The following is a 24,356-nucleotide window of genomic DNA, read 5'->3' on the forward strand; positions in this document are numbered from 1 at the left end:
AGCCGCTTAACGACTGAGCCACCCAGGTGCCCGGGCTACCTCAATTCTTATTTTTTGGCTATTCCTTTGGCAGGTTTCCTATAGCAAATATGTAGCTTGTAGTTGGCCCTGTCACCACTAGGTGGAACTACACTGTTGGCCAAAATGGGACTACTGGAGAGGGATGACATCATCAGTAGCTTTAATTATGGAGTGACTCATTAAGAGTTGGGGGTTAAGGGCGCCTGGGTGGCTCAGTTGTTGAGCATCTGCCTTTGGCTCAGGTCATGATCCCAGGGTCCTGGGATCGAGCTCCACATAGGGCTCCCTGCTCCGCCTGCTTCTCCCTCTCCCTCTCCCACTCCCACTCCCACTGCTTGTGTTCCCTCTCTCACTGTGTCTCTCTCCGTCAAATAAATAAATAAAATCTTAAAAAAAAAAAGAAAAGAAAAGAAATAAACAAGAGCTGGGGGTAGAGGGATGCCTGGGTGGCTCAGTGTTACGCGTCTACCTTTGGTTCTAGTCGTGGTCCCTGCTCTGCTCTGCGGGGCGACCTGCTCTGCGGGGCTCCCTGCTCGAGGGGAAGCCTGCTTCTCCCTCACCCACTCCCGCTGCTTGTGTTCCCTCTCTCACCGTGTCTCTCTCTGTCAAATAAATAAATAAAATCTTAAGATAAACAAATAAAAATAAAAAGAATTGGGTGGGAGAAATAAAATTCAAGAGGGCAAAAGCAGGACTATCAACATACTTAGTGCTTACTGGTTCCTCTTCTAATGTATCACCTGTCCTGGCCCTAACCAATTCTGTTACTAAAGATTTCACTTTAGGGTCTGGAGTTTGAGAGAATGGAGAAATTTTAGTGAAAGATAGTAGGAAAAAGTTTCTAGGAACTCTGACTATGAAGATTGTGTTAAAATAAAATAAGATTTCCTTAACTTGACCTGATTTCTTTGTTTTAGGAATAAAGACGTAAGCTTCTTTCTAATCGTATTATTTTAATTTGTAGAAATACTTTCCCACTTCCCTTGCTATTTCATTTCCTTTAGTCAAATGGAATAAAAACCCACTTACTTTCAACATAAATTGAACTAGCCTAATTTTCTTTTTAAACTTTGAACTATCCTCTGGAATAACTGGAACTAATCATTATTGCATTACACAAAATGTCAGATTTTCTCTTCTCAACATCTACATAAAAATCTTAAGTTAGGGAACACTACACAATAAAAAATTTGTATGCATAAAAATAGAAATGAAGACTTAAAAAAAATTATCAACATGAATACCCTAAAAGAAACTAATATACACATACCTTTTGACATGAACTCAGTGACAATGTAAATTGGCTCTTCAGAAACAACAGCATATAGTGGAACAAGTTTATCATGTCTTAATTTTTTCATTATCTGAGCCTCTTGAAGAAAAGCTTCTGGCATCATTGTACCTGGCTTTAGTGTTTTGATTGCTACTTTCGTGGTTCCATTCCATGTCCCTAGAAAAACACAGTCCACTATTTTAATCTATAATATTAAGAGATTTTTTAAGCCAAACCTTAATGAGCAGCAGTTACCTTAAATATTTCAACATAAGTTACGGTGTTTTAATCTATGGCTAAAGAAATGACAAAAAAACAGTTCAGGGTTCTTACCCATCCATACTTCACCAAAACATCCTTGTCCTAATTTAACCTCTAGTCGCAAAGATTCTCGAGGAATTTCCCAAGCATCTTTTGCTAGACCTTGAGTCTGGGGTTTCACAGTTGGACACACGGTTGTTAACTTATGGCATAAACCATCAGCATGTTCTAGATAAATAAAAAAACTATACTATAAAACAAATTAATTACAAAAATAAAGGTACAGTATATTGTTTTTAAAAGTTTAAATTGAAGAAAACAAAAACAAAAACATGATGTCTCAGTTTTACTCTAAAAGCACAAATACCAAAAAGGGAGCTGTATGCATGTAAGAAGCAAAACATACAAGAAGTGAAACATTCTTTGTTAAATACATTTTTGAAGTTATAATTCACTGAACACTTATTATGTCTCAGCTATTGTGCTAATTCAGTACTTTACAAATATCTCATATAAGTAAGTCTTGAAAAACTTGAGTGACTTTCTTAATGTCACCCAGTAAGTAAGTGATGGAGATGGGATTCAAACCATAGTTCTGGCTGCCCCCAAAGTTCTCTTTTTGATCACTGGGTTTTATTTCTTCCCAAAGAGAATGTTACTATTAACTGTTATTCCTAATAACCATTAATGTAAGAAGCATATCAAAAATTAAGGAGAAAACTTCTTCATTTAAGAGACTGGTTTTCAAATAAGGGAGACACAAAAACAGGAAATCCCAAATTCACAAAGCCTTGACTTGTGAATCCTGCTTACATTCTTTCTTATTATAAGACATGCTCCTTCCCATGTTCAACAAGTAACCACACAAATCAAATTCTAAAAAGTGCAATTACAACTGATGCCACTGCTTGGTAACATGTTTGATTAATGTCAAGACTGGTGGTTGACTTGATAAGACTGTACCTGTCACTGAAGAAGAGATTGCCATTGCAATCCCCTCCCCTAGTATTAATAATTTAAAAACTTTTGGGGCGCCTGAGTGGCTCAGTGGGTTAAAGCCTCTGCCTTCAGCTCAGGTCATGATCCCAGGATCCCAGGATCAAGCCCCACATCAGGCTCTCTCCTCAGCAGGGAGACTGCTTTCTCCTCTCTCTCTGCCTGCCTCTCTGCCTACCTGTGTGCCTACTTGTGATCTCTGTCTGTCAAATAAATAAAATCTTTAAAAAACAAACAAAAAACCCAAAACAAAAAAAACCCCACAATGTTTAAAAATAATAATAATAATAATAATAATAATTTAAAACTTTTGGATGCATTCATGTGTCAAACTGGCAATGCAAAATTTTGAGACAGAAGAATCTAATACTGAATATCTTTCAAAGGTCCTTGAAAGACTAGAAGAATGTCTACAGTTGCAATGGGTTAATTTTTCAGGAAAAGAACAATGTACCTTTAGATTAAATTTCATTGGATTTATACTATAGGAAGTTTTATGTGGTCCATTCCATGCAGAAGAAGGTAACCCAAAAGGACATCTGATAGAGCTTTTTACATTAAGTATTTAGTTTTACCCACTTAATAAATGTCCCTAAAAAATATGTGCTTTTGTGCTTTTTTATTTATTGTCAAAATCTATCTTGATATTTAGCCACTATGAAACTCCAATGTAAACACTACGTCAGTAAGATATAAGGAATCAAATAATGGTAGTCAGATTTTAGTATGTATAAGAACCTAACTCAGGTAATAAGTACTACCTGCTCCTCATTTTAAACCTAGAATACAACAGATTCTATCAAGCACACTCTTGTGGGTAAAGTATCACACTAAACCTTAAGAGACATGAAGACAGAGATTCTGTCCTCATAAAACATATCAAGAAATAATTTTCACCTGTAAAATATTCACGTACCTGTGTAGTGTTTTACCAACTTCTGCAGAGTATCAAATTGTGCTCTGGTTGTGATATAGTATCCACCGTTGTCAAGTTTCCTAATTTTATAGTGTTTCACATTGTCACCTCTTACCTCATCCCAATCACGGATAGAGAGAGAATAAGCACCTAGTGGGGGAAATAAATACTTTTTTGTATCTTTCTCAAAATACTATCCAAGAAAATTTTTGTACTTCTATTACATTATAATTACCTTTAGTAGTTTCACTCTCTCTTACTAAGAAAATACCTCGTTGATTCCCAGGATTCAGAAGTAATCTTTCGGCATCTTTTCTGCCCATTTTGCCAAAATACCATCTGAAAAAAATAGTGCTCTGAGTTAGAAATGTGGAAGGTTCAGAAAGATTATAAATAAGGATCAGTAAGAATGGAGTGGCAGGATGACAACAAAGAGCTACACAGCTTAAAAACACAGCAAAACACAATAAAGAGTCTTTATTAAATAGAATTATTACAAATATTGTCAGAATATACTGTGCTAAAAGTATTTCCGTGTATTGACTACTCAACCAGTCTCTTCAATTCCACCTGCAAGTTACATGATCAGTAAATGGAGAAGGAAAGGCAATAGTAACAGAGAAGCTCCCAGTCACTGACAGATGGAGATATTCAGATTGTAGCAGGAAGAACAGAAGTGGGTCTCTGGTAACAGTGTGATCATCTGTATTCAGTAAGGTGCAAGTGAACTATATCCATATTATTAGCAATTCTACATTAGCATGGCTTTGATTTAATACAGATTTGTGAATAAAAATGAATATCTGCTATGGAGAAGCTCACAGTATAAAACAGGAAGTAATAAGTGTCAAGCAGAACAGAGTTATGGAGACAAATTACTTATCATAAAAGCAACAAACATTGATAGCGCATCTACTGTGTGCAAGGCACTGTTAAGTGTTGTGATATGAAGACAAATTAATATTTATGAATCCCAGATAGCCTTGGTTTGACCTAAAAAATATATCACCGAAGGTGAATTTTAATTTTTTAGAAATTGTAAGAATAGCACACAGAACTCTTATATACCCTCCACACAGATTTCTCAACTGTTAAAATTTTACTTCGCTATATTCTCTTTTCCTGTGTATTTTTTTTCTGAACTGATTGAAAGTAAGTTGCAAACATTCTGAAACATTACCCCTAAATACTTCAGTGTGTGTGTTTCCTAAAGACAAAGAGCCTCTCCTGCATAACCAAAGAGCAAGCACCTAAATAAAGAAATCAACACTGATGCAATACTATCGACTGAAGGTAAATTTTTGAAATGAGTCTGCAGAATATAAAAAAGGTTAATGTAATTTTTTAAAGTGAAAATATAAAGGATACAGACCAGGCAAAACAGCATTATTGCAGATTCATTTATGATCCTACTGTAAGCAAATACTATGGCATTAATTATTAATTTTCAAGTAACATCTCCTATTAATATGATATATTAGCTGTATTAAGACTGGTATGTAATTGTATGTGTGTAAAATTGTGGCTAAGTAGAATGTGCATTAAAACATTTTTAAAATCAACGTAATTAATAAAATATGAAGTAGTGCCATACTCTTCTGCCTGAATGGAATCTGCAGGGGCTACATAATTGCTAGGGATATAGCCATTCTTTCCTGTAGCAATAGATCTTGCTTCCCACCAGTCTCCTTCCCTGCAACACATAAAACAACAATTACCACAAGGTAGACAACTGCTCGAAACACAATTTATGGCAGTGTTGCCTTGTATCTATGTAGAAAAGAGGTTTAACTTCCATTTTTTTTAATGCATTCATTTGATCAACAATTAAACTCAAAAGAGTAATGTTTAAAAATAGGTTAGTTGAATTAGGGAATAAGGCTAAGCAAAAGCACAAAAGCATACATATTTCTGCTCCAAACAAACAAACAAAAAGGTTTAATTTTAGTTACAAGATTGCTCTTTTACATACCTATCTTCTTCAGCCTAAAACAATAAACTATACTAACTAGAACAATTGGGGAGGTAAATCTTTCAAATTACTCAGTTTCAACTGGATGTTTTCTTTTTTAAAAGTTTTACTGACATAATTTGCATACCATAAAATTCCCACTTTAAGATGTACAATTTAATGGGTTTTAATATATTCATACAGTTGTGCAACCATTACCACAATCAATTTTAGAACATTTCATCATCCCCCAACCAAGAAACCCTGTACCCATTAACAGTCACTCTCCACTCCTCCACCCACCTCTCCCTGACATTGCCTAACACTACATCAGCTTTCTGTTCCTATGGATATGACTACTGTGGGCATTTCATATAAATGGAATCATACAGTAATCTGATGTGGTCTTTTGGAATGGTTTCTTTCACTCAGTATAATTTTTTCATAGTTCACCTATGTTGCAGTATGTTATCAGTAGTTCATTCTTTTTTACTGTCAAATGCTTTTAACCATACATAAAATGATAATGCTCCTTTTTAGCCATTTTAGGAAAAGTATCAGGATGCCCTAGAACTCCTGTAGCAAAATACTTTCAACAGACAAGAATAAAAAATTTAACTCCTAGAATAAAGTATATTTACAAAAATGTTATCCATAAATATTCAAATAAGACTAAAATCAATTCAGAACATGAAAATTATGTGTAGTTTGCAATACATAAGTCTTGACTTTTCCAAAATTAATGTGAAAGAAGCAAATATTATGAGTCTCTAATGAGGAAGATATATATGGGTTCTGCCACTAAAAATTAAATGCATGTTTTGTTTTGCCAGAGAGAAGTACTGAAAGTATCTTATCTAAATTGACATTTTATAAATGATCAAGGGGAATTTGTTCTCTAGAAAATGAGATGAAAAATCCTTTGGCAATTCAAATATTTATACTCATACACTTGGTTTGTAGATTCCTAGTATACATTAAACACTTTCAGATATACAAACTGAAAACTGCATTTGTGCTAACCATTCATGATTCATTCAAACATTTATTGACAACCCTTTAAGCAATAGATTTTATGAGATAGTGTGCTAGAAATAGAAACAGAGGTAAAAAGACAGTCTGTAACCTCAAGAAACTCAGCATAGAGCAGAATTTCTCAGCCTCAGCCTTACTGGTTCTTTGGGCTAGATGACTGTTGTTGGGGGCTGTCCTGTGCACTATAGGAGGTTCAGCAATATCCCTGGCCTCCACCCACAAGAAAGCAGTGGAGGCACCCTGCCTCCAGACATTGCTAAATGTCTCCTGGGCATCTTTCCCTTGGTTGAGAACCACTGGTCTAATGGAATGACAAGCACACAATAAATTATAATTAGAAGTAGTGATGGCAGCTATGATTGAGGTTTGCATGGGGTGCTACATCAACATGTAAGACAGACACCTAATCCAGTGGGAGAAGGAGTGTGACCAGGAAGGAGAGGAAGAATGTCAAGAAAGGCCTCCTTGAAAAATAACATAGGAATATACATTTTGAAGGATGAACAGGGTTGGCCAGATTAAAGAAAAAAAAAAAAAAAAAAGCTGAGACAGGAAGTCATGTTCCAGAAAAAAGAAACTGTACGTGTCAAGGCATGGGAAGGTGAGAAACCCCAGTGTATTCATAAAACTACAAGCAACTCAGTATGGCTGGGCAGTTAAATGAGGAAGGGGAAGCAGCTGGATGAATGATGTCTACCATTGTTATCGCTTTTCTTTTATCTTGACAGTAACTGGTAGCTACTGAAAAAGGCTTTTAAAGCAGAGAGACATGATCATATTTTATATTCTGGAACAATAATGGATAGCAAATGGGAGCAAGAATGTTAGGAAATATGACTGGTAGTAAAGAGACCATAACATACGGGATCTATTTTCTATAACAAGTACTGAATTTTCAATTCAAACACTGAATTTGTAGTGGGCCACTAAATGGCTTTTATTACTGAGTGGTCCACTAAAAGTCTAAGAGTCATCTCAAACTAAAAAAGTCTTAGACAAGGGGCGCCTGCGTGGCTCAGTGGGTTGAAGCCTCTTCACGATCTCAGGGTCCTGGGATCAAGCCCCGCATTGGGCGCTCTGCTCGCAGGGAGCCTGCTTCCCCCCCTCTCTCCCTGCCTGCCTCTCTGCCCACTTCTGGTCTCTGCCTGTCAAATAAATAAATAAAATCTTAAAAAAAAAAAAAAGTCTTAGACAAAAACTCTAAGAGTCACCTAAAGAAAAAGCAACTTAATGTGGTCAGGTTGGGACTGCAGGGGCTCCTTACTTGGCCTTTTCCCTTTTTTGTTAAGAGAAAGAAAGAAGATCCTTAAGTCATCTTATATTCAAATAGGAACAAAGAATCTCTTTATAAAGATTTTTTTTAAAGTGATATACTTACTTGCATATATTCCCTCAATCTTCACTTTTAAATCTCTACTGTTTATGGAAGAACCACACACTACAGCACAATTTGTAGAAGTCATAACTCTGGCTACAAAAGGAGTTATTATGCCATGTATCTAAGGAAACCAAATGCATCATCCAACCCAGTGGGCAGAGACCCATGCTTCACCACTCTCATCTTTAATACCAACCAGCTAAGTGGTTTCAGCATGAAGATTAGGTTTCTGTCAGTATTTCTCTCTCAAAATATTCCCAACACTTACGTGTTGTTAATTATTTGAAACCGTTCACCTTTCTTGAATGAAAGGTCTTCTGTAGTTCTAGCTTCATAATCATATAAGGCCACAAATATAGTAACACCACCTATTGGAGAAAAAAAAACACAAGGTAAATTATATATATTAACAGAAGAGGGAAAAAAAAATGTCAGCAAAAGAGCTTAAGCATAATTTTCTTTCTAGTCTCCAAAATCTACTTCTGAATGGAGACTTGGGCAGCTGGAGTTTAAGCTAGTAAGATGCTCTCTGAAGACCTTCCATGAAACTGCTGCATGCTACAAATTCTAAAATTCTATATACCTACAGAAACAAATTTAAGTTTGATTCACAGTAGCAGTATCTCTGACTTGGAATCACACAGTTCAAGTTCAATTCAATTCTTTAGCAGAAAAAGTATTAACAAGTACTACAAAATGGTACTAATCATCTCAATTACTTATAAACAATGGGTGAACATTTCCATCCTTAAAACTGATCTGTAGCAATAACTAGGGATTTAGCTAGATTAGTTATTATAAAAAATACTCAAAAATGGCTTATTTTTCTTAAAAATTAAATGATATGGCTGATATGAATCATAAGTTCCAAAAATAATTATCATACATAAAATTATACACAGATGCTTAACAGATCCGGACACCAAACAACTAAACTATTACCTGCAAACAAAGGAATAGAATGGATTATTTACTCTTCTCCCCTGAGTTTCAGTCATGTATTAATTGCCTATTTAACATTGCTACTTGAATGTCTAAGCAAATGGCACTACTATCTACTCAGGTACTCAAGCCAAGTCCCTTTATTAGCACTGTTATTCTACCTCTAAAATACCTCTTTATCTACTTTCTTTTCCATTTCCACGGTTGCCACCCTAATCCGAATCCTTGTTACCCCTGACTGAGTCTGCTGAGAAGAAGTCTCCTAACCCACTTCTGTACCTGCTTCCCTATATCCATTCTCCACACAGCTAGTTGCCAGAGTAAGGTTTTTTAAAAAAAGTAAATTCAATTATGCAAATCCTTTATTAAAAACTCTTCAACAGGGGCACCTGGGTGGCTCAGTTGTTAAGCGTCTGCCTTTGGCTCAGGTCATGGTCCCAGGATCTTGGGATCGAGTGAGCCTCACATCAGGCTCCCTGCTCCGTAAGAAACCCACTTCCCCCTCCCCCACTCCCCCTACTTGTGATCCCTCTCTCACTGTGTCTCTCTCTGTCAAATAAATAAATGTAATCTTTAAAATGAAAAACAACAACAAAAAAACCCTCTTCAATTGCTTCTTCTTGTCTTTGAATAAAACCTAAACTTCTTACCAGAGTATATGAGGTCCTGAGTAACCCTGACTCTTCAATCTCATATTATACAATTCTACCCTCTGGTGTCCTCACTAGTCCTCAAAACCGCCAGGTTCATCTGTACCTCCTAAACTCTGCATTTGTTGTTCTCTCTCCCCAGAAAGCTTTCTTCCCAGCTCTGCCCAGATTTAGGTCAGTCTCATCAATCAAACCTCAGCTTTAAATGATTTCTCTTCAAGACAGCTTTCCTTGATCTTCTAAAAGGCTTTCACCAATCACTCTGGTCAGTTCCTTCAGAGCAGTTAAGAACCATTAATCATCCTGTTTAATTGTTTATTCACTAATTATTGTCCAACTTTTGTTATAACGTAATTTCCATTAAGACAAAAACCTTGTTTCACTTGCTTACAATTCTCTATAAGCAGCACACAGAGACTCCATATGTGTTAACAGACGTATACCATGAATGGACTTTTCGCATAAATAAACTGTTTAGGTAAGTAAGTATGTCCTTAAGTATCAAAATTTACTTGGATCACTTTGGATTACTGTCCTTCCCAAACATATAATCCTGAAAATAACTTAAACTTGGCTGATCACTAAAGACATTATCGTGGCCATCTATTACTGAGATAGTTAGAGTTAGGGGGTTAGAATTAAGACTGTAATCGGCCTTTTGATGTCCACAACTCCTCAAATGAACAGTCTCATAGAATTCACTTATGGCATTCCTCTAGCACTATTACTGGTCTGGAGGTAAGCAGACTGAAAGGACAAATTTATAGCTCAAGCCTATAGAATAGATTCCTTTTTTGTCCCCTCTGGTTGATAGTAAGGACATGTGTTGCTCAGTTTGATGCTTGCAGCTGTTTTGCCAAACCTAAGATTAAAGCTGATACTCTAAGGGCTACCAAAAAGAGATCAAGGACTGGAGTCCTTGAGAATCAAGAAACTACTGCTGTATCAAGGAGTAGAGCTCACCCTACCTTTTTTTAAGCCAGTTATGCTTTGTTACTCAAGGAAAAAGTATCCTGATCTGGAAATCCCACAAAAGAACTCTTTCTAAAGTTTCTGACTACTTTTTTTAGAGCATTTCTGGCTCCATGAAAGGTTGTCAGCTGTCACTTCTTGTTCTCTGAAAGGCGATCATAATGTGATAAATGGAGTTCTGGCACAGGACATTAAACCTGGGCTCCCCTGCTTATTATCTCTGACTCTGAAAAAAAAAGCTTAACTCTGAGCTTCAGGATTTTCATTTTTTAAATCAGTGTCTGATAGAAAAACTGTATTATCATCACAACATTGCCATTTAATTAATATTAAGTAACTACTATAATATTTTAATATTGGATAGTACTTTATAAACCTGAAAACATTGGTAAGTTGTAACTAACATTCTTGAGGGAGGGGTACATGTTTTTAATTTTTATATCCCCACTGCCTGCCACTCACTACTTGAAAAAAATGAATTAATGAAATAACTAATGATATAACCAGTAGATAATCATCAGATTATCACCAAATTTTCAGAACAATATTATGTATAATTTAAGACTGTAATTTTTATGTTAGAAGCTTTAATTTTCACATAAACTTTTAAGTCCCAAGTAAGTTATTTTTCTCACAGCAGGCAAAAACTGTATGCACTGCCTGCCTAAGGTCATGTTCTCAAGCTGACAACAGAACTGTCCATTTAGATCTCACCTGTTAAACCAGCAGGATATGAACTTGGCACCACTGAGAATGAAGAAGATGCTCCTCCAAAAGGTGTCACCCCTGAGGATCCTCCAAATGGTGTCATGGAAAGACTGCTAAAATTAACAGATGCTCCCTTTGTTGAAGATGATGGTGCCACTGCAGTGTGTTCTGCTCCATAATGGCTGACACTGCTACTGACAGGTTCTGGAGTGTTTTCGGTTCTATATTTAATGGTTGGACTTTTGTTCTCTTTACTTTTAATGCAGCCCATTATCAAATCTACAAGGAGATAGGCAAATATTTTGAAAAGTGGTTAATATAAAGTATACTTCAAAAAAACACAATTGAAAACTTCACTTTAAACAAGGAATTTTTCTCCTGCAAAAAAGTAACATTAATAAAATAAAGCAAACAAAAAACTAGACAGCTAAAAGTGAAGTTTCTTCTCCTAATTTATCTTTATTACAATTCTGCTGAAGTATCATTCCAATCATGTCATTCTCCAGCTCAAACACCTTTAATGGTCCCATGACAACATGCCACAGTGTGCTGGGAAAGCCACTGGGTCTGACGCCAGAGAGGCCTTTCTTTGAATCCTGGCTTCTTACTCAGTAGTGGAGTGATTTCAGATATGTTGCTTGACCTCTCTGCACCCCAGTTACTTGAAAAAGAGGGATAATAATAACACTTACTTCATAAGGCTTTCTATGAGGATTAACTAAACTTATCAAAAGTTCTAGACAATATGTGGTATGTAGTAAGTACCAGAAAATATCAGCTCTATTCTATACTAGCCCTCTGAATAGAAATATAATCTGAGTCACATATGTAATTCTCAGTGTTCTAGCAGCTACATTAAAAAAATAAAAATAGATAAAATCAATTTTAATAATATATTTTATTTAACCTAGTACATCTAAAATACAATTATTCCAACATGTTATCAATATAGAACAATTTAATGAGTTTTCTTGTACTAAGCCTCAGAAATCTGTTGCATATTTTAAACTTACAGTACATCTCAATTTGGACCAGGTACATTTCAAGTGCTCAATATCCACATGTGGCTAGCAGCTACCATATAAAGGAGCGGGTAGCTCTGTAACTTTTCCTTATCTACAGCCACACTCCCTCTGCTTATCAAATTTGATCCCAATCTATCTTTCCAACTGTATCTCCTATTATTTCCTCATGCTTATCTACACACACACACCTTCCTGTTTCCCCAATATATATGACCTGTGCTTTCCCAAGTTTGTGAAGATTTTACACCTAAAACTTTCTACCTGCTGAAGTTCTATCCAATCACTGAAGATCATTACAAATGCTACTTTTCCATTCAAGCTTTTCCTCATAATTGGCAAAATACCGCTTTCCTTAAAACCTCCAATGTACTTTTCGGGGAGATTTTTATATGGGACTCTTTCACCTTATTCTGTTTGGTATCTTGTTTTTTGCTTACTGGCCTAATTCCTACCCTATCCCCAAATTACTGGCACTATAGTTCTTAAAAATCAGGAGTTACTCATCTCTTACACACTGTCCAACTTACCAGTGTGACTCATATAATAGGTTACCAATATTACAAAATCTGCATTATATTCACTTCCTGTGAGAGCACAAATTTTCATTAATTCACTTACTTTTAAAGATCATTCTCATTTTACAGTTTTTCTTTTTTTATGTGGCATTCAAAAGGAAGTAGAGGAGTGATAAGACAACTGCCTCATAAATTCTCAAAGACTGAATATTTACAACCTTGACTATGTAACATTTAAAATGTAGCTATACCGCAGTGATCAGACAAGAAATAAAGGGCATCCAAATTGGTAAGGAAGAAGTGAAACTGTCACTATTTGCAGATGACATGATACAATATATAGAAAGCTCTAAAGACTCCATCAAAAAACTATTAGAATAAATGAATTCAATAAAGCTGCAGGATACAAATTTAATATACAGAAATCTGTTGCATTTCTACACACTAATGATGAAGTAGCATAAAGAGAAATTAAGAAAACAATCCCATTTACAATTACACTAAGAAACAAAAATAACTAGGAATAAATTGGCCCAAAGAGGTAAAAGACCTGTACACTGTAAACTATAAAACACTGATGAAAGGAATTGAAGGCAATGCAAACAAATGGAAAGGTAAACCATGCTCATGGATTAGAAGAATTAATATTGATAAAATGTCTATAATACCCAAAGCAATCTACAGATTCAATGCAATCCCTAACAAAATACCAATAGCATTTTCCTAATATTTGTTGGATGGAACCACAAAAGACCTGAATAGCCAAAGCAATCTTGAGAAAGAACAACAAAGCTGAGGTATCATAATTCCAGATTTCAAGATTGGTTACCAAAGAATTACAGTACTCAAAATAGTATGTACTGGCACAAAAACAGACACACAGGTCAATGAAGTAGAAGAAAGAGCCCCAAAATAAACCCATGCTTATAAGGTCTATTGATCAATGACAAAAGAGGAAAGAAGAGACAATGGGGAAAGGACAGTCTTTTTAATAAATGGTTTGGGGAAAAGTGGACAGCTCCATGTGAAAGAATAAAACTGGTCCACTTATACAATACATAAAAATAAACTCAAAATGAAAAAAATCCCTCAAAATGGATTAAAAACCTAAATGCGAGACTGAAATCATAAAACTCTTAAAAGAAAAACAACATAAGTGGCAATCTCTTTGACATTAGCTTTAGCAACATATTTTTGGATAGGTCTCCTGCAAGGGAAACAAAAGCAAACATAAACTACAGGGACTACACCAAAATAAAAAGCTTTTTGCACAGCAAAGGAAACCATCAACAAAACAAAAAGGCAACCCAGTGAATGAAAGAGGATATTTGCAAGTTATATATCTGGTAAGGGGTTAGTATCCAAAATATATAAAGAACTTATATAACTCAACACCAAAGTAACAAATGATGGTGGTTGACAAGTGGGCAGAACGGAATAGACATTTTCCCAAAGAAGACATACACATGAAAAGACAAAAGACACATGAAAAGATGTTCAACATCACTAGTCATCAGGGAAAGGCAAATCAAAACCACAATGAGATATCACCTCCCAGCAGTCAGAATGATTAGTATCAGAAAGAAATAAAGAGTGTTGGTGAAGATGTAGAGAAAAGAAACCTTTATGCACTGTTGGTGGTAATGAAAACTGGTGGAGCCACCGTAGAAAACAGTATGGAGGTCCCTCTAAAACTTAAAAATAGAACTACTATGTGATCTACTTTTTTCACCACGGGGTATGTATCCAAAGAAAACAAACACTAATTCAGAAAGCTTTATGCACCCTTATGTTTACTGCAACATTTTTTACAATAGCCAAGACATGGAAGCAACCTAAGTGTCCATTAATAGATAAATGGGGGCACCTGGGTGGCTCAGTGGGTTAAGCCTCTGTCTTCAGCTCAGGTCATGATCTCAGGGTCCTGGGATCGAGCCCTGCATCAGGCTCTCTGCTCAGTGGGGAGCCTGCCTCCCTCTCTCTGCCGGCCTCTCTGCCTACTTGTGATCTGTCAAATGAATAAATAAAATCTTAAAAAAAAAAATAGATAAATGGATAGGGGTGCCTGGGTGGCTCAGTTGGTTGAGCATCTGACTCTTGATCTCAGGTCTTGATCTCAAGACCCATGCTGGGCTTCATGCTGGGTATGGAGCCTACTTAAAAAAATTTCTTTAAATAGATAAATGGATTAAAAAAATAGATAAATGGATAAAGATGTGACAAAATATACAATGGAATATTACTCAGACACAAAAAAAGAATGAGATTTTGACATCTGCAACAACATGGATATACCTAGAAGGTACTATGCTAAGTGAAATAAATTACCAATCAATATCTATAACATACACAGCTACTCACATTCTCAATTTTTGCGACACTTTGTAACTTAGTTTTTGAGATTTGTCTAATTATCCAAATTGTTAAGTTTATATTAACATGAAGTTATTCATAACATTTATTAATGTACTTTAGTACCACAGCCCTTGGGGATTTCTATTACAAGTTCTCAATGGTCAACAAGGACTTTACCCTCTAGCTATAAAAAACTCAAATGCTTCCCCACCTGCTATGACCTTAAAAGGGCTATTAGCTCATATCAACCTGTTCAACTCTTTGCCTGGCTTTATCGTTTCATTCTACACACACATTCCAGAATACAGAGAAAAATAAAAAGGTCAGAGAGACTCCTATTGAAGCTTTTAGAATTATTTTCCTACACAGTGTCCTTCTTTTGGAATTTTGCCCTGCAACTTTCAGTTGCCTCAGCCTCCATGAATTCTGGTCTCTGTCTCCTCAACTTGTTGAGACCACTGTCCTTTGCCCAAGATTCCTCTCCCTGCTCTGTTATTCAGACTGTGCCTCTAGGCAGGAAGTTGGGGTGATTAGGTGACCATATGGCTCACTTGTTTGTTTCCTTTATTTCAGGAATCACAGTCCTGCACTGCTGTTATCCAATATCTGAAAGCAGTTGTTTCATATATTTTGTTCAGATTTTCAGTTTTTAGGGTTTTTTGGGGGGGAGGGAGCTGGCAAATCTATCATGGCCACTTAAAATGTTCTTAAAAATTAATTCCTAGAAAAAACATTTCATTCCCTGGTTCTAATGTCGTTAAAGTACAGAAAATATTAATTTCCAAATAAACTTGTACTTCAGTTTATATAACAGATTTATTCTTTAATAATGATCACTTTAAACAAATGAACATTTTAAATACTTTACTGTAATTGGTTAAAGTACTCTGCGGGATTTTCCTTTTAATTTTAAGAAAGAAAAATAATTTTTAAAGTATCATTTTCCTTATGTGCCCACATGATAAATCTAAAATTTATACTCAGCTTAAGGCTCAGCAGGCTGTTTTGAACTCAAGAAGGGGTTTTTTCTAAAGATAAAAATGGTAATGGGGAGAAGTTAAAAATCTCATGAAGTCAGAAACTACAGAAAAATCTGATCATACAGATTAATCCCAAAAGGCTGGTGTTGCACTCTGAATGCACATCTTGACAGCAGGTTATCATTACTTTATTGCTAGGAGTTTATTACTTCCTTATCATATGTGGATTCAGCATCACTATTTCAGTATTCCTAATGCTTTAACCAACTATTTGCTCTGCTGGGATAGCTATTCCCTACCTCGTATCTTCTACTTAATAATTTTGATTCAATTGTGGTCTATTCCACTTTCCCACAATTTCCCACAGCCACTGCTTGAGGTGCCTATTTCTGAGTGTGCACTGATATGAAGGAGAGTAAAAGCAAAAGCCCTAACTTGAGGACCAGTTATGGTTTGGCCACCAGGTGCCCACCTCATGGTGCTCCTTAAGAGACTGTGAGTCTAGAAGGTACCATCATGTCTGCTCAGCTTAGCATAAGTTCTTGCTTTTAGCTATACAGATGCCCATTTTAGTAAAATATACTTAAAGTGCAAACCTTTCAAATTGAAATAAATTTCTGTGTTAGAATCAGGTTAATACAGTTGACTCTTGAACAACACATGTTTGGTTGTGCAAGTCTACTTATACACAGATTTTTTTTTACAGTTCTGTAAATACTTTTTCTTCCTTATTATTTTCCTAACATTTTTCTTTTTTTTTTTTTTTACTATAAGAATACAGTGTTTAATACAAGTAACATACAAAATATGTGTTAACTGATTGTTTATGTTATTTTAAAGCTCCTGGTCAACTGTAGACTATTAGTCATTAAGTTTTGGGGGAGTCAAATTTATACATGAATTTTTTACTGTGTTGGGGCTCAGCACCCCCACACCCTAAGTTGTTCAAGGGGCAAATGTATATGCAAAGTTTTACCCTGATTCCTCAACACACCTCAACTACTTTCTCATCTTCCCTGGATAATTGGGCAAGAAAAAGTGTGAAACTAAAAATATTGAGTTTTTCTGATGAGGGAAGTTCTCCGGAGCAGAGAAGTAAAATGGTCCCTTTATTGTTTCTCATATGGCTGTCCTGTCATCCCCCAAAAGAATGTAAATTATTGTACTTGAAAACCAGGGCCATGACACATGTCTTTTGTCTCAAATCCCTGTAGGAAATAAAGGATTAAAGTAGTGACAACAACAAGAAATGCTACCAGATTTTTCACTCAGGCATTTTCTTTCTTCAAACCATTAGACTTTGGTAATCCTAATTCAACTTTCCCACTTCTTTTCTTTCCATATACGCCCCCCCAAATTATTTTAGCAAAATTTATTCCAACTCCCCTATATTTCACATACTTGCTTAAAATGTTGATTTCTGACTATGCTTGCTGTTTTCACTACATTAAAGCTGCCCATTAAGGTCCCCAATTAACTCCACATTGCTAATCCGGTAGTCAATTTTCAGTCCTCATCTTACCTGAGCTGTCAGCCACACTGGACACAGGGATCATCTCTTTTCCTAAAAATGCTTTTTCTACCTGGTTTTCTAGGACACACACCCCTAGTCCTCCCCCTACTATGTAGCCCCAGTTACTTCCCTAACCTCATCTCCTACTAACTTGGTCCAGGGCTGCCACTGAGACTTCTTCCTATCCTTCAGATGGGCCATCTCAGATCACTGCACTTTCTTCTTCCTGCCTAGAAAGCTCTTCTACCAGATACTTACACAGCTTATCCCTCAGCTTCTTTAAGTCTTTGTGCTACTGTCACCTTCTCCATGACACCATCTCTGACCAACCTATATGAAGCAGCAATAAAACACACTCCCCAGAACACTGCCTATTCTCCTTTAACCTGGTTTATTTTTCTTGATGTCATTTATCACCATATAAAACACAAAGGTTAAGCACACAGACTGTTTTATTTGTTTAGTGGATGTACAGCACAGTAGTTAGAGCACAGACTTTAGAGACAGAATATCTGGGTTCAAAGTCTGAGTCCGCCACTTAGCTGTGTAAGTTTTGGCAAGTTACTCAACCTTTCTGTGCCTCAGTTTCCTCAGCTACAAAATGGAGATAATAAAAGTAAGCCTCCTAGAGTTGTTGAGGGTTAAATGAGTTATTTGTAATGCACCTAAAACAGTACCTGGGATATATTAATGTCTGCTATCATGGTGATGATTTTGATGATAATGATGGCTCCCCTCTCCAGAATATAAGAAAAAGAAAACTGAAAAAAAAAAATTAAAGTATAACACATGCACAGAAAAGTAAACATAACAAATGTACACCTCAATGAATTAGCAGAAACTGAATACCAATGTAACTCAACACTAAGATCAAGAAACGTACGGCCAACAACCAGTCTACTGGAAATACACCTTACAGTAGACTGCTGGATCAGAGTACACACAGCTGAACACTGCTGAACAGAGTATACACTGCTGTTTTCCAAGGTGGCTGTACCAGTTTATACTTCCAACAGCAGAGTATGAGAGTGACCACTGCTTCACATCTTCACTAGTGCTTGGCATTTTCAATCTGTCTGGTGGATGTGACAATTACTAATGAAGCAAGTGCCTTTACATGTTTATTGGCCATTCTCCTTTGTCAGATGCCTGTTCAAGACATTTGTTCACCTTTCTATAGGGTTATCTTTTTCTTATGATCTATAGGCATTCTCTATATTTTCTAAACATCAGAGGAGTAAAATTTTTATCCCTTTCGCTCCTCTATCCCCCTAGTACAAAGCTAAGAACATATGAATGAATGCTTATTTCGTCTTCAGATCACCTCCATTTCTACAACTCTGCTTCATAATCTGTAATTTATGGCGATTCTCAACCTCTAATTCTACTGAAAGAGGTTCTAACATGTTGACTATCTAATAATCTTTACAAAGTAAAGATTTATAAAGACTTTATAAAGATCTATTAAAGTATTTCAGGTTAAATGCTTTCCCCATCAATATTAAACTTCCAAAACACAGGCTTAAGGGCTGGGGAAGATAAAAAATAAAACAAAATAAAAATGAATTAAAAGTTAACTACAGAAATCAGATAACTGTGTTTTAGGCAGAAATAGCAAGAAAAGCCCCCAGACAAGAGAGAATAAAGTGGATTCTGAAACCGTAAGTAGCTCAGTGCTGAAATACAACATAGAAGAATGAGAGGAAAGAGGAGGCCAGGATAAACAGCAACAGGGAACAGAGCCTATGTCACAAGGATTTTTTTTTTTAAGATTTTATTTATTTATTTGACAGAGAGAGAAACCACAAGTAGGCAGAGAGACAGGCGGGGGGTGGGGTGGAAGCAAGCTCCCTACTGAGCAGAGAGCCCACTGTGGGGCTCAATCCCAGGACTCAGAGATCATGACCTGAGTCGAAGGCAGAGGCTTAACCCACTGAGCCACCCAGACGCCCTACAAGGATCTTTTTTTCAAAGACTTTATTTACTAACAGAGCTCTAGTGCGCACATGAGTGGGGGCAGGGGCAAAGGGAGAAAGATGAAGAGAACCTCAAGCAGACTTGTGCTGACGTGAAGCCCAACACAGGGCTTGCTCTCACGACCCCAAGATCATAACCTGAGCTGAAATCAAGAGTCAGGCACTTAAATGACTGAGCCACGCAGGCACCCCATCACAAAGATCTTATATCTCCTTCTAATTAACACAAACTACTTTAGATATAAGGATATTCATTTCATTTTTGTTGAAAGAAATTACTTGGTTCTAAATAATTCTATCCAAAAACCCAACGAATTGTTTTCCCTAAAAGGACCAAGCATAGAAAGAGTTCTATAAATACTTGCAGGTTTCCCAACCATTTCCTGACTTATCAATTCCATAAGTCAGATAAAAATGTATTTCATCTTTATAATATACATAGATGGTCATGTATCAGAATTACCCTATTGAACTTACTGTATAACAGTGTGACTAACAGAGCTGGAACACATTTGATACATCTCTTAATGCATCTGGCTCAATCATAAGCAGGTAGCACAATGCAGCATGTGTTAAGGTATTTCATTTTAATAGTACTTTAAACTTTGACAATGCCTTGTTTCCAAAGTACTTTATCACTTAATCTGATCCCATAATAATCCTAATATGTTACCATCAAAAGAGTAAGGATAATCTCTACATCATATAAGGAACCTGAAGCCTGGGGAGGCTGACTTGCTCACAGAGATGAGGCTGAGTCTTCTGAGTTCTAGGTTACCTTCTTTCCAATACCCACACAGAGCCTCTAGGGAAGCCTTGTGTACACCATTTTCTGTTCTTTGATAAATTATTAAGTATTAGCCCTTTAGAAAATGTTACAAACATGATAACACTATTGGCATTCAGCTTCACTGCCCCACCTATAATACAAGCTAAATGAAAACAGTACCCCACCCCTCTGTACCATGACCATGTTGCTTTATTAGTAATAGTGATTAATATTTCTCAGACAATTTAACATACTTTTGAACTGTTAAAAAAATTAAATGTACACTTTATCTATACACTAATTCTAGGAAGCTAAGCAATTATTACATCATATGCCGTATCCAGTGATGGGGTTGGGGGTGGGGGATGATAGTTTGGCATTTTGCCCAGATGGCTCCAGTTTACAACTAAATTTTAAATCAGTAAGAAATTACAAAGAAATAAATTAGATAATAAATAATTATAGAATTAATCATAAGATATGAAATGATCAGTTCTCCACAGGTCACAGTGCTCTATAGACCATAAACATGAAGGATGATTTTTCTTTAACTTTCACTTTTAAATCTCCTCCCTTTAGCATAAAGCACAAAGGGCAGGCAGGACTAGGAAAGAATAGAAAACATGGATGGAAAGGAGGAAACAGCAGACTACTAAAGGGCGTGCACTTTGTCTTGTAAAAGCAAACAAAGAACTTAATTTTCCAAGTCAAAGGAGAACAGAAAATGTGAGCAATGGAAAACTGAGCTTGCTGTGCTCACTGATAGCAATTTTCTACCTTTTGTTTTGTTTTGTTTCATTTTAGATACACTAACAACTGACTTTAAAGAAAAAGTAAGTCTGCTCATTCTAAATTCTTAGTGGTTCCCTACGGTTATTTTAATGAAATCTGGCATAGATCAGCAATAACGAGGATCTGATGTAAAAAATATGTAAAGAATTGTGAAGAAGGGGCACCTGGGTGGCTCAGTCAGTTAAGCATTTGCCTTTGGTTCAGGTCATGATCTCAGGGTCCTGGCATCAAAACCCAAGTTGGGCTCCCTGGTAAGCAGGGAGCCTGCTTCTCCCTCTTATTCTGCCCACCACTCACCCTGTTTGTGAGTCTCTATCAAATAAATAAATAAAATCTTAAAAAAAAAAAAAAAAGGAATTGTAAAGAATACTTAAAATGTATTAGGAACTGTAGTAATAAAAATCACTTACAACTTAATGTAAAGTCCCAAGATTTTTTAAAAATTACTATATTCAACATGGAACAGATCTGAATTATGAAGATCCCAGGTAAAAGTTAATTACCTTTGGCCACTTTAGGCAATTATTAAAAACAGTTTGTTGGTAGAAAGGCCCATGTAAATATTTATGAGCCATCATTCCCTCTATAAATTCAGTCAACTTTTGGGGGGAAAAAAAGCTGATTTTATACCTATCATAAAAAGATTTTTTTAAAAGATTTTATTTATTTGAGAGAGAGAGGGAGAGCACAGAGAAGCAGACTCCCTGCTGAGCAGAGACTCACCTCCCTCCACCCCCCATGTGGAGCTCGATCCCAGGACTCAGATCATGACCTGAGCTGAAAGCAGACACTTAACCCACTGAGCCACCCAGGCACCCCCTCTCTTAAAAATTTTTATCCTTTCACATTCTCACTTTATCTACTACTGTCCCTTATCAAAATTTTATACCTTCAAATTATAGTAAATAATTTGATATTACTTAAGACTAAAGAGCAGGAGAAATTAGATACACATTTTTAGAAAGTTTATAAAATTGACCTGAAAGTCTTTTAATTTTCCCCCAAATTCCCACATTTAATTTCTTTCCACCACACTTTTGCTGTAACAATACCCTGAGTTTCGATGTATGTTTTGGCCATACATTTAAAACTTAGAAGCTTAATTGGTATATAAATTGAATATACAACTGTACACATGAAATTAATACAGACAATTTGGGGAGAGGAAGCTTTCAGCATTAGAAGTTAACAAGCAAGGAATAATCAGATGTGCTTCAAAAACCAAAAAAAGTCACATGAATCACATGAAGGGAAGCACAGGTGGAGCTGAGCTGGGAAGTAAGGCAAGAAGTAATCAATTTAATCTGTTATAGTTCTCAAAAGCTAGGAACCTTCCTGATCTTTGATACCTTTTGGTACAGGTCTTGTATTCTGTTCAACTACTAATCTTTTCTCAGGAATTAGCAGAAGCTATATATTTGCCTCTCATACTCAAGCTAATATTCCTACTAATAGGAGTAAGAAAGATTTTTTTTTTAAAAGTAAGTTTTGATACCCAAGAATTTAATTTGTGCATATTATATGTATCTAAAACCACTTTTTTCCAGTTACAAAAAACTTTGTTTTAAATTTTAGATGTACAAAAGTTATAAACACATTTTTAATGTATGTGCTGCCAAACAGAACACAAAAAATATTTTTTTTTAAAGATTTTATTCATTTGAGAGAGAGAGAGAAAGCAGGAGCAGGGGTGGGGCAGAGGGAGAAGCAGACTCACCACTGGGCAAGGAGCCAGACGAGGGACTTGACCCCAAGGTCCTCAGATCACAACCTGTGCAAAAGACAGATGCTCAACCGACTGAGCCACCCAGGAACCCCTAAACATGTTCCTTTAAAACACTGTCCTTTTTAGCTTATTTTCCTACATAATATCCTTTCTCAAGCAAGATGATATATTACTACATGTAGTTTGTTAGAATTTGATACAAATTAAATGCTCCAAAATTTTAATTACCAAATTTTAAAAGATTTTTTAATTTTTAACTTTCATTAAGAAAATTCTATCCTGTCCTCAACAAATAAAAAAGTATGGTTTTGGTATATACTAGGTACTTAAATGTATATTGTTTAATTTTCTTAGCCTGTCTCTCAGAATCAATGCCAATACAATTGCCTGTAGATCTACCACGTAACGGATATATTAAATACCAATTCTGCTTTAAACAGGCCTCTTTTTTCTTCTGCAGTCTACAGAATAATGGTAATTATACAGTAGAATGGCAAAGACAAGCAATAACTTTCTAGCAATTTGTTGCAAGAGAACATGGTTTTACTTTTTAAATTAGCAGGAAAAGTCTCCCAGATCTTCTAAAATAAAGAAACTTATTACATATGTACCTGCAGGCATTCTCTTCCAGAAATGAAGGGTGAAGATGAAAGATTAGTTCTAGTTTTGCCAAAACACCCACTACTCATTATAGGAGGCTCTTTTAGCTGGGCAGCCACTGGAACACCTTCCAGGAATCTCAAATTTACCATCTCCAAAATGGGACCTGTCATCTTTCCCATCAAAACCCACCCTCCTTCTCTGTCACCCGTGTTTCAGTGAATGGTAAGTACATACTGCCTTAATCAGACTCCTCAGAGTCATTCTTAACTCATACCTCATATATCCAATGAGTCACCAGGACCTGACCATACTACTCTGTAATCTCCAAAATTCTTCTACTTCTCCAACTAATTACTACTTCACTTGGCTACTAATCATTTACTGTCTGTACTATTGCAAAACTTCCTTAACTGACTTCCATACCCCTAGTGTTAAAGTTTCTCTAGTCTTCTATGGTTGTAGTGTGAAGATGCGTTTTCTACAAAGAAAATGTGATAAGGAGTGTGAAACTGAATGGAGTTGGGAGGCCAGAGGGGGAATTCTCTGCCCTAGGGCTTGAGATTGTGGGTCCCAAGAAGAGACATACCTCATATTCCCAATAGGAAGAAGCTTACTTTATTCCTTCAATAGGAGAAGGGAAGAATTTCTCCCCTTGGCACAGCAACAAACTCAGACAACAAAAATACCACAACTCAGCCTATGACAAACCATCACCACTGACTTCTCAATTTCCTATAAAAGACTTTTGTTCAACTTCCAACTTTCTCCTTTTCTCTACAAAGTAAGGTTCTTCTCCTTTGATCTTGACTTGTCCCTGGTGTCCCAAATTGGAATGCTCTGCTATATCCAAATACACCGATTTTCCTGCTCAAAATAACTGACAGTTTCAAAGGTTAACAGGTGCCTTCAATGGCCCTAACCTCCTCTTGCTCCCAAAATAAAGAACAAATAACTTAATATGAAATAGAAGGCCCTGAATAATTTGATTTATTTACCTCT

General features: G+C 36.2%; 1 protein-coding gene across 2 annotated transcripts in view; it reads right to left on the bottom strand.

Moving 5' to 3' along the window:
- Positions 1 to 1,086: 1,086 nt before the first annotated feature.
- The window catches only part of YES1 (YES proto-oncogene 1, Src family tyrosine kinase), a 49,901-nt gene continuing 26,631 nt past the window's right edge, over positions 1,087 to 24,356 (bottom strand). Inside the window, exons 1-8 of one of the 2 annotated variants that reach the window (XM_080821107.1) lie at positions 18,169 to 18,224; positions 11,110 to 11,382; positions 8,100 to 8,199; positions 5,062 to 5,160; positions 3,703 to 3,806; positions 3,468 to 3,617; positions 1,628 to 1,783; positions 1,087 to 1,471 (exon numbers count right to left, since the gene is read on the bottom strand). In XM_080821107.1, coding sequence (XP_080677233.1) covers positions 1,161 to 1,471; positions 1,628 to 1,783; positions 3,468 to 3,617; positions 3,703 to 3,806; positions 5,062 to 5,160; positions 8,100 to 8,199; positions 11,110 to 11,374 — 1,185 coding nt within the window. In that variant the 5' untranslated portion in view covers positions 11,375 to 11,382; positions 18,169 to 18,224 and the 3' untranslated portion in view covers positions 1,087 to 1,160. Of the gene's footprint in view, positions 1,472 to 1,627; positions 1,784 to 3,467; positions 3,618 to 3,702; positions 3,807 to 5,061; positions 5,161 to 8,099; positions 8,200 to 11,109; positions 11,383 to 18,168; positions 18,225 to 24,356 lie in introns of those variants that run through there. The other variant, XM_080821106.1, reaches the window with a different exon arrangement.

The sequence above is a fragment of the Martes martes genome, assembly GCF_963455335.1.
Source record: "Martes martes genome assembly, chromosome: 13".
NCBI lineage: Eukaryota > Metazoa > Chordata > Mammalia > Carnivora > Mustelidae > Martes > Martes martes.